Below are 10793 nucleotides of genomic sequence, written 5' to 3' on the forward strand. Positions count from 1 at the left end.
TGCCATGAAACTAAGGGAGTCGGTAGGAAAGGTAAAAAGGTAACTTTGGAGAAACAAATATGTAACTTGTAATCGAAAGTTACTTAACGGAAGGGGAAAGAACTGGTCGCTCAAGTAGCGTAGGTGTGATGTTTGCTGACTTAGATTAACATAGATAATCAGATTGCCAACACTGCAGAGCTAAGCACCTCCTACTTGAGTGTGGGCGATCCTACGTGCTGTGCTAATGATACCGGCAATCAACGTCCGACATCTAAAGGAAACTATATAAACAGAAGACTTGTAAGTTTACCAACTTAATGGGAAGTTGAAGATAGATAAGTCCCAAAACATAGTACGACCCGATAAATGTCATTATGTCACTAGTTCTTATAATTAAACGAACAACTTCCTATTCAGCTAAATCAACAAAAACTAACAATGCCTCAAGAATACTTTCAACCTTGAACAACCCTTTCAGCTAGAGCAAATATCTTAACTTTGTCTATTTGCTCACTACAGTTAGCAAAATACGGATTCATTCTAACATAACCTATCATAACACTAGAAATTCTAAAGGTCGGGGAATAAATCACTAAGGAAGGAAAACTACAAGATTACTTGAAAAATCTTGCTGAAGAGTCTATTTTTTTGACAATTAAAAAAAACTGACCTGCAGGCATGGTCAGTAACTATACAAATTTCACTATAAATTAGTTCCTTTTGTTGCGTCCAACATGAAAATTCTTGTGTCTGAGTCGCTGTTTCTCAAGGTCATTTTTAGCTCATGGTTGGTATGAAAGTAATGAAAAGGGCACGGAAAGAGCTCAGAGTTCTCTGACAGCTTTTACCGGCACAAAGTCTAAATCTCTATCGCCGATCGATATGAAGACGCATCTTCTTTCACATCTCGTTGTACTGTGGTGCGTTGTTTTCTGTGCTCTGGCTTCAGGAAAGGAAATTCAAGACCATGAGCTAGGGAAACTGGATGAGCCGGACCATCAGGTGGAAAAGCGTGCAAGCTTGATTGATGAGCACGAAAAACGTCTGAAAAGTCTGGAGAAAAAGTAAGTAAATTTGAAACTCGAGTGAAATGTATCCCGTCGTAATAGTTTCATTGCGGAAAACAAAATTTTCTTCATTAGAGTGTTCAATTTGAAATACCCTGAAATACCCAGATGTCCCTGTCTTGGTTAAAAACACAATAAATAGTCAAGCTGAAGACTCAAGCGCACGAGTCGTCTTTTTTGTCGATATATATAAACTGCATACTGAAAGTAGAGGGGAGAGCGTCTCGGCTTGACATTCTACGGCATTTAGAGACAAATTTTACGCACCAGATTCGTAGGTTTTATTAGCCATGGGCTTTGAGGATCTTTTAATCGTATTATCCTAGGTGATATATTACTAAATCAGTTGAAATACTTACAAGAAAGAAAAATGATGCCATCAAAAAGTTTCTCAAGTTTGACTCAGTCATTCATCTGATCAAGTTTTATTTGGTTGAAAATAAAATAGAATCTTGGTTCGTAGATTAACATCAGAGAAATCAACCCGAGAATGCCCCAGGCTAAAAAATAGTCACCTGTATTACATTCATATATCACTGGAACTTTATTATTTCATTTAGAAACTATTTGTTTTTCTTTTGTGCCACACACAGTATATTCTTAATTTTTTTCATCTATTTTTAATTTTGTTTTCAGAATGAATGCTCTTTTTTTAGGAGGGGCAACTGTACCTTGGCTTAGAGGTATGTTAAGCCCGTGTCAGTCACAAGATATGTTATTCTCTGCATTCTGTTATTGTTTTCATTCAATCCTAACCCGTACAAAAAGTTATTAAAACTTTGTGCTACATTTTCAATTGGTTCATTCTTGCAAGATCATTCCCTGTTCTGTGTTTAACTGTTTTATTTATTTTATTAAGGTTGATTTTTTTTTCTCATTGAACTTCTAAATGTATCTTACAGGCAGGGATGGACGCGATGGAAAGCCAGGTAGGTAAAACAAAACGAGTTGAGCCAAGTTGGTATTATAAGGGGAAGGGAGGGATAGATGAAGGATTATTCATAGGACCGTGTAAAAAGTGTAGGACAATAAGTGAAATATAAGAGATGCAATTATGGACGGGTTATTAAAGACAAATATAAAGGGCAATAAAGGGCAGTATAAAGGAGAAAGGTATCATTTTCATAGAGTCACCGATTCAAAAATGTCCAACAATATTAGGGGGTTACTTGAGTAATGAAGAAATTTCACTATTCTAACATAAAGGCAGTTCTGTTATTTTATTAATTAAACTCGACATCTTTAAATTGCCCATGATTTGCAGGGAGAGATGGAAAGGACGGCAAACCAGGAGTAAATGGTGGGTGCTAACAACTCTTAGAAATTTTCATTCTCGTTGGGATTTTTGTTTCTTGTTCGGAACATACATATGCGAGCTCTGAACTTTTGCGTTATTGTTTATTAAGGTCTTCGAGGTCCTAAAGGAGCGCCCGGTGGTCGGGGGAGGACTGGTTCGAGGGGTCCCCCCGGTCCCAGGGGGTCCTCTGGTGTACAGTACGTGCGATGGGGGAAGACTTCGTGCCCAAGCTCCGCGCGGCTAGTCTACAAAGGTGAGATTTGGTCCGGTTTGCACCAAAGCTAAAGAAATAGAACTTACTAGTGGGTACACGTGAAAAATTCACGTTTATAATTCATAAAAAAAAGTTTATGATTGGAAATAAAGAAACCAATATAACAGGATTGCTACCGATATATTTATTACAAATCAAATGCAGCGAACGTCTACATACAACCTGATCGATCACAGAAATTTTATATGCTACGCTAAAAACTACGCTAAAATTATTTCCTTCTTTTATCCTTATTGGGGGCCCTGTGTTCATAGTGTTTGGCAGGAAATTGCACGTTGGCGGGAAATCGCACGTTGACATTCAAGTCAAATGCACAACACGTTTGTATGGGCATTGAAAAGCACGAATCCTTGCTTTATCGGCCCGATCTATATTTTTGGTAGTATTTTTGGTGGTGAGTTCCCGTACTATTATTTGTGACAGGGGCGGATCTAGCTTTTTGCCACGGGGGGGGGGGGGGATGGGGGGGGGCTGACCCAAAAAATTTTGTCATTATTTTACCTTAGTAACGATTTTGAAATGAAAAGATACAATGAAAACAATAAAAAAAGACAGCCCAAAGGGGGGGTAAGACCCCCTAACCCCCCCCCCCCGTAGATACGCTACTGTGTGAAATACGAAGGTTGTGACTTCATGTACTTATAAGCTTACTTATGATCGGCTAAGCTTTAGATTTGTTTTGTCATATTTACGAAGAAAACATGGACCGACAGGATAACAGAACTGAATCTAACAACATATGAAAGTTGAAGGGGTTTAGAATCAGTTTTAATTCTATAGTTTAAATCTAATATTTAAGTATTTAATCGATATTATTGTAGCAGTTTTAAAACCTCGTGCGCTTTATGGCTTTCGTCATGTCGTGCAAGACGCAAACTAAAGTCTTCAAAAAGTAATATCCTGTCAACATCGTGCTTCATTATTTTTTTTTTTGGATGAACATTTATTGTGATTTGTTTGAAAACCACGGAGTTCTGGACGTCAATGGTGTTTTTGGCTGTGAGTTAGAAATACCTATTGGGTATCTGTGGAGAGCTCGAAAATGGCGCGTGTGCGAGTGCTTTCTCGCGCTAAGAAAAATCGTTGAATTGAAGCTTTTCTTTGCCTGATCATTTGAAAGTGGAAACCCAGTGGAAACCTTTCCCAGTACCCCCTATTTGCTAGGGATTGTCGTTCGTGTGGTTCTTGAGCTTTCTAGTTTCTCCTCTTCTCAGTGAAAGATGGCACACACTTTTTCCGCAGCGTATTAGGGCCTATTAGATATGAGATATTTGCGTCGAATTTGGATAAAACAGAGCAGAATTTACTGTTGAAACAACCGTTGAAAATCAAAACTGTCACATTGAAAATTTGCCGGAATTTTGATTAGACATTCTCATTGTTCCATTTATCACGTGACTTTGTCCACATGTGCTTTCGTGTAGAATATCAGGTGTGTCGGTGTCGAGGTGTGTCATGCATAACTGTTAAACACGAACGCGCACTATAAAAGGGACTTGCCTTAGGCAAGCTGTCATTTGTCATGTGACCTCACTCAGTGCAGAGCTCCGTAGAGAGGCCAGAAAGCTATAATAGAGCTTAAGATTGGTCGAAAACACATCATTGAAGTAAACACAGTCTATTTATTAGCCTTTTCTGATAACAAAACGAATAACAAGGAAGGATTAGATAGGTTTACAAGTGATGAATTTTGAAAATTTGTTGTTTGTTCGCGCACGAGCTTAAGATTGGTCGAAAACACATCATTGAAGTAAACACAGTCTATTTATTAGCCTTTTCTGATAACAAAACGAAAAACAAGGGAGGATTAGATAGGTTTAGAAGTGATGAATTTTGAAAATTTGTTGTTTGTTCGCGCACGAGCTTAAGATTGGTCGAAAACACATCATTGAAGTAAACACAGTCTATTTATTAGCCTTTTCTGATAACAAAACGAAAAACAAGGGAGGATTAGATAGGTTTAGAAGTGATGAATTTTGAAAATTTGTTGTTTGTTCGCGCACGCACCTGAATAACGCCATTTCAAATGGATTTTTCAATCCAAACGAACGCGCGCTGTTCAATTTCTCAATGACAATTTTTACTTTTGCTTTTGTAGAGAATTGACTCCAAATAATTTCCAGAAAATGCCTGATAGTTCTTTTACAATCTTTTGTACTTTACAGTTGTCGTAGTTTGTCGTACGGCTTTTTCTTTTTTGCTGTTTTCTTTTGGCAGTTTTTCAGAGGTCCGCACTCAATGAAGTCTAGCTGTGAATGATGACGACTTGCGCGAGTGCTTGCGAAAAAGTGGGCGGAGCGATCCCTTTTATAGCGCGCGTTCGCGTTTAAATTCTTAAAAACTTTCACTTATATCAATCTAGCCAAAACAAAGCATAGATACATTTTCAAATTCTGAAAAGGGAATTGAATTTGATTGAGATTTGAATTGTCTACAGATCTTTGATGATTTTCCTGGCCGCGCGAAAGGAGATTGAATCGAGTGAATAATAATTAAGTTTTGACGGGAAAATCTGAAACAACGTATTTTTCTTAAATCGGTTAAAATTGAGACGGCATTACCACAAAATATTGGCGAATTGTTTTCTATTGCAATGCTACCCACAATGAAGCGAAGAAAGATTTAAAGTCGAGAATTGTATGCGAAAAAAGAAAATATCGTTTTGTTGTAGGTTTCAAAAACAGCGCGGGCTCGTGAGAATGTCGCCATCCTTGCGAATGCAGCGCGCGCGCACAATGCAAAAAAAAAAAAAAAAACAATTCAAAATCTGATCTGCTAAATTTTGCAGATTTATTTTATTTAGTTAAATAATCATTTGACTACCAGGTTGAGATAAAAAGATGACGGTAAAGGTTGTAACCACACAACGTTCTTCAGCAATAACTAAGAAGACATGAAGACGGGAACCGGTTTAGCGCGCGCATATGTTTTCTCACGAATTTGGTTGACATCTCGATCTACGTCACAAATGACTGGATCCGGGCCTTTCAGTTCACGGCCTTTTTTCCAAAGGTTGACCAAAATACGTCAATATTACAGATTTGAGTTATTCGCGCGAACGCCTGGTACATACGAACCACATACCATTTGGAAGATGGAAATATAAAGAATTGACAAAGTCTATCAACTCTGAAAGGTTATATGGACTTTAAGGTAATTATTACCTTGAATTGCACTGCGCACCCCTCCTGCGCATAGTGGCGCGCGCTGTTTGTTCGAATTTTCCGGTATAAAGTGCGCGGGCGCGCCACAGTTGTATAAGAAAACAAAGCAAATAGCGCACGTTTTTTACCTAAAATCGCTTTGACAGAAAAACGAAGTCGGTTACCCCCATTTTTTATTTGCTCAAATAGTTAAATATATACGGAAAATGATATACTGAAAGAAGAAAAAAAAAATTGGGTTGTAGAAGTTTTGTTATTTCTCTTAAAAGCCGTAAAAATACTTCAAAATGGCGCTTTTTAACGTAGGAATAGTGGCGAAAACAATGTCTTTTAGTGCGATCTCTTAAAATGTGATTTGTTTTGAACATTAGCTACTACGGGTTATTGTTTAGGAGATTGGATTTTGGCAGCTCGACAAAAAGAACTTAATTTTCTAAAGACTATAGGCACTCTTTTTAAAAACTAAGAGTTGGGATTTTTCCTCGGGCGATCGAGTGATCTGTTGTGAAAACGAGGTCGGTACCCCCATTTTTTTTATTACAGTTTTTTCAAAGCCCTTAACTTCAATATTGTTTATGCCAAGTTTTAAAAAATTCTGGGTTGTAGAACTATTTCAAGGGAATTACTTTAAGGTGGATTGTTTGCAAAGATTGGTAAATTGAGATATGCAGCCAGTATTACTCCTCAAAACGTACTAAATGTGATTCAAATGATAAAGCATCTTGCAAGGGGCCTATTTAGTATTGGGAAAGCGAGGTATTTTGTCTTTATTCTGCCATGTCATATATTGTAAACTCAGCTTTTTTTTCTTCAAGGCCGTGTCGGCGGGGAGTTTTATGATCACCCTGGAGGTGCGGCAGAGTACGTGTGTCTCCCCGAGACCCCCCAGTACATAAACTACACCCCAGGACATCAGGCCAGCGGCTACATGTACGGCGCCGAGTATAGTGTCTATCAACGCAGCCCCTTCACACGTGGAAATTCCCTGCAAGACCACGATGTCCCGTGCGCCGTGTGTTACGTCCCGTCCCGCAGCACCCAACTCATGATACCCGCAGTCGCCCGCTGTCCCGCGGGATGGTCCCGCGAGTACTATGGCTACCTGATGACGGAGCATCACAATCACAAGCACTCGAGTCAGTTCGTGTGCGTGGATCACGATGCCGAGTATGTCCCGGGTAGTGGCGCTGACGTTAACGGAGCACTGCTGTACCCCGTGGAAGGGAGGTGTGGGTCACTACCGTGTGCCCCGTATGTAGATGGGCGTGAGCTGACATGCGCAGTCTGCACCAAGTGATTCTTGTAACTCTGCATGACTGATAAAAAAATAAAATAACTGTAAGGTGTGTCTTTTTGTTCACATCTGTTGTATGACTGATTGAAGGATAATTAAAGAAAAAGGGGACGGGTATAGACGGTGTTTCTCGTTTTGAATGCGACTTATTGGGTGAGCAGATGTGCAAATGGATATTAAATATCTGGGTAATATAGGGACCGCTAGACGTTCTATGTACCTTACAGGGTTGCTCCCCACGTTTGGTTGTAGGGGAGGGGTCTTTTGCTTCTCACGTTTGCAAAGCATAGCGTTTGATTACACCCTTTTAAATACGAATATGATATGAAACAGCATGATGTTAACATCATCACAAGATATCAAATAAAGACCGATAGCTCTAAAGGACCTAAAGGTCATACTTGAATTTTAATGTTGTATCTGAGTCTTTCATTATGACGTTGCCTGTCTTTAATAGTGGTAGCAAATGACATTAAACAGATATAATTTGAGAGGCGGGGAAGACAAATATTAATGTTTTGGCAGTTTTGATGTGACTACTAAATGGGTTTATGTTTTATTTTATCGCACTCATTTTTAAGTAATCCAATATCCGCTCTCCTTTATTCAATTTCAATCAATCTTAAGAAAATTAAAAGGCTCTCCTTTTGTCTGTACAATCTGTCCGAAACACAGCTCGATGAAGTCAACGGGAGAGCCAGATGGTCACATGATTACCGCAGACTAATCACGACACGGCCAGCAGCATGTTACAGGAGTTCGAAGCACATAACACTCTACGGAACAGATGCTCATTTGCATGAGCCACTGTCCGGCGTCCTCGATTCCATGCGACGCCATTTTAAGTCATCGTTTTCACAGTGATGAGATACCTTATCAAGTTTTCTACCTAGCTCAATGATAATTAACACAAGCCTGTTCTTGAGCACAACTTTAAAACATTTCAAAGTTTAGCGTGAGCTCCTTTTCTAGCCGAATTCTTACACATTTTTTTTTCAGGAAACGCACCAAAAATATTGATATGGTGGAAGAGAGCTTCTGAGGAGAGTGCATTACGGGATTTGAATAACAAAGGCTGTTTTACTCGAAGTTTCTAAGCTGATCGCCAAACTTTGTAAATCATTCACATTAAAATGATCATTTCTTACAAATTTTGAAGATCGGACGTATTTGGTTCTTTTCTTCACTAAAAGTGAAATGTAACAAAGGCTGTCTGATTTGCAGTCCCCGCACTCCCCCCCCCCCCCCCCCCCAAACACACACACACAACGGCCGAAAGTCCACTTTCGGTTCTCAATAGACTAGCTAGCCAATTCCAACAATAAACGTCCCGTGAAGATAGTTCAAAGGCACTTAATAAATCACTTTTGTTCTTTCGGGGGTGGTCAGATTTTTATCAGAAAACTCACTCCCTCCACCCCCTAGAAAAATCGGATGTCGCACCCCCCAAGAAAAATCCTGGTTACGGGCCAGTAGGGTAGACAAGTGCCTTTTCTAGTCAAGCGGCATTCGTTTCTAGCGCTTGGAGACAACAAGGCAGATTTGGCACTATTCTTGTCGGAGGAGCTGATTGCGAACCCACCCCCAAATATCACACTTGTTGCTGTCGGTGGTTGTGAAAGGGAGGATGCAGATACGAGAATTATCCTGCTAGCGGTCAATCCGATTGGATATGTCCGCAATATTGTAGTGTCTGCTCGAGATACAGATGTACTGCTCCTGCTCTCAGCTCATCGCTCAAAGATCACGTCGAAAGTATGGATTTGGGCGGATACAGCAAAAAAAACTTGTAAACATCCCCATGGAGGATGTCTTGCTACATTTGCAAATGGCGTTTGTTGATGCCTTGCTGCCTTTTCGCGCTATAACAGGATGCGACAGCACATTATACTTTGCAGGTCACTTCAAGAAGACAGCAAGGGAGCCTTTCAGCCCCATTTTGACCTTCTGATGTCTTTAGGAGGCGGAGAACTTGAGGAGCAAACCATCACTTCTGGGGAAGCGTTCGTCTGTCATGTTTATGGAACCTCGGAGAACACTCTAGACAGGCTTGTGTCCAGTTGTTTGTGAAGGATAGTCGCCAAGAGAGACTTCCACCAACCAGTGATGCCTTTAGATTTCATGCAATGCAGTCAAACTACGTCGCGAAGCCTATTTTCAGCGGAAGGCACCGGATGGAAAGTTGTGGTAGACGACCAGCTTGTCCCAGTCTCGATGTCGCTAGACCAAAGGTGTGCATGGAGATGCTGTCTGTGAGTGTAGCACTGGTTGCTTGATATTGCGAAGCAAATGCAGGACCAAGACCAAAGTTGTCAGCCCAGCCTTTGGCGGTTGCAAGAAAACTGGTGACGGATGCTGCATCAATTCATGGTAAAGGCAGAACTGTTTTTTCTAGTCAATTAACGTGCCGCAGATTCGAGTATGTTTCTTTCCTTAAAGTTCTTAAAACCTTTCCCTTATATCAATCTAGCCAAAACAAAGCATAGACTAACTTTCAAATTCTGAAAAGGGAATTGAATTTAATTGAAATTTGAATTTTCTACAGATCTTTGAAAAATTTTTTGGCCGCGCGAAAGGAGATTTAATCAAGTGAATAATTCCAAGTTTTGGCGGGAAAATCTGAAACAACGTATTTTCCTTAACTACGTTAAAATTCAGAGACGGCAATACCACAAAATATTGGTGAAGTGTTTTCTATTGCAATCCTACCTAAAATGAAGCGAAGAATAATTTAAAGTCAGAATTGTATGAGAAAACAGAAAATATCGTTTTGTTGTAGGTTTCAAAAACAGCGCGCGCTCGTGAGAATGTCGCCATTCTTGATTGCGAATGCAGCGCGCGCGCACAATGCAAAAACAATTCGAAGACTAACTAAACGCGCGCGCACAATGCAAAAACAATTCGAAGACTAACTAAAAAAATATCTGCTAAATTTTGCAGATTAATTTCCTGAAGTTAAATAATCATTTGACTACCAGGTTGAGATATAAAGATGACGGTAAAAGTTGTAACCATCTAAACGCAAAAATTGAGTTGCCAACATGAATTTTTCGAAATCAGCGTACTCGAAATAGTAATAGTAGCTATGTAGGCAAAAATAAAAGAGAAATGCCTGTAGGTTCACACTATGGGCTTTGAGGTCCCTGACTATTATATGTCTGGGATCTATTGCTGTCCATTTTCGAGCAAGCTGCAACTAGTACTATTCTATAGTTTGCCTGTGATAATATTTCATTTCGCAACGGCCTGATTGACAAGGATAAACAAAGTTGTGTTTTTGTTTCGAAATCGCATCCTTTAATCTTCGGCCCGCCGAGGACAAATTTTTGTCCACTGTCTACTCGTGTCCGCATTTGTCTTTGGTCATAACCTGAAAGGTCCTGTCAACAACTATTCCTGTACAAAAAGCTAAAAGTACTATAGTTTTCGGTTGAAAGCGGGTATTCGAACCAAAGCACCTGGGGTGGGTGGGTGGGTGGGTGGTGGTGGGGGGAGGGGGGGTTAGGTGGATAGATAATATGGAAGGGAGGAAAATGTGGAACATATATGATGGCGTGGAATGGCAAGAATGGGGATGACAAAAACAAATATATAGAGTTACAAAATGGAAAGGTGGGATATTTCTTAGAGCTCTTCGAAATACTATAGTAGAAACTCCTAGTGATAAAGATAATTAATTATACTATACTTTGTGTGTTATCACATCGAAAAGAAA

General features: G+C 39.8%; 1 protein-coding gene across 1 annotated transcript; it reads left to right on the forward strand.

Moving 5' to 3' along the window:
• Positions 1-532: 532 nt before the first annotated feature.
• On the forward strand, positions 533-7195 carry LOC5503113 (collagen alpha-5(IV) chain). Its single transcript, XM_048722170.1, has 6 exons — positions 533-1046; positions 1686-1732; positions 1952-1978; positions 2314-2349; positions 2456-2599; positions 6600-7195. The coding sequence occupies exons 1-6, from the start codon at positions 865-867 to the stop codon at positions 7079-7081; spliced, it is 918 nt and encodes a 305-aa protein (XP_048578127.1). The 5' UTR covers positions 533-864; the 3' UTR covers positions 7082-7195.
• Positions 7196-10793: the final 3598 nt, after the last annotated feature.

This window comes from Nematostella vectensis, chromosome 14 (genome assembly GCF_932526225.1).
Source record: "Nematostella vectensis chromosome 14, jaNemVect1.1, whole genome shotgun sequence".
In the NCBI taxonomy this organism is placed as follows: domain Eukaryota; kingdom Metazoa; phylum Cnidaria; class Anthozoa; order Actiniaria; family Edwardsiidae; genus Nematostella; species Nematostella vectensis.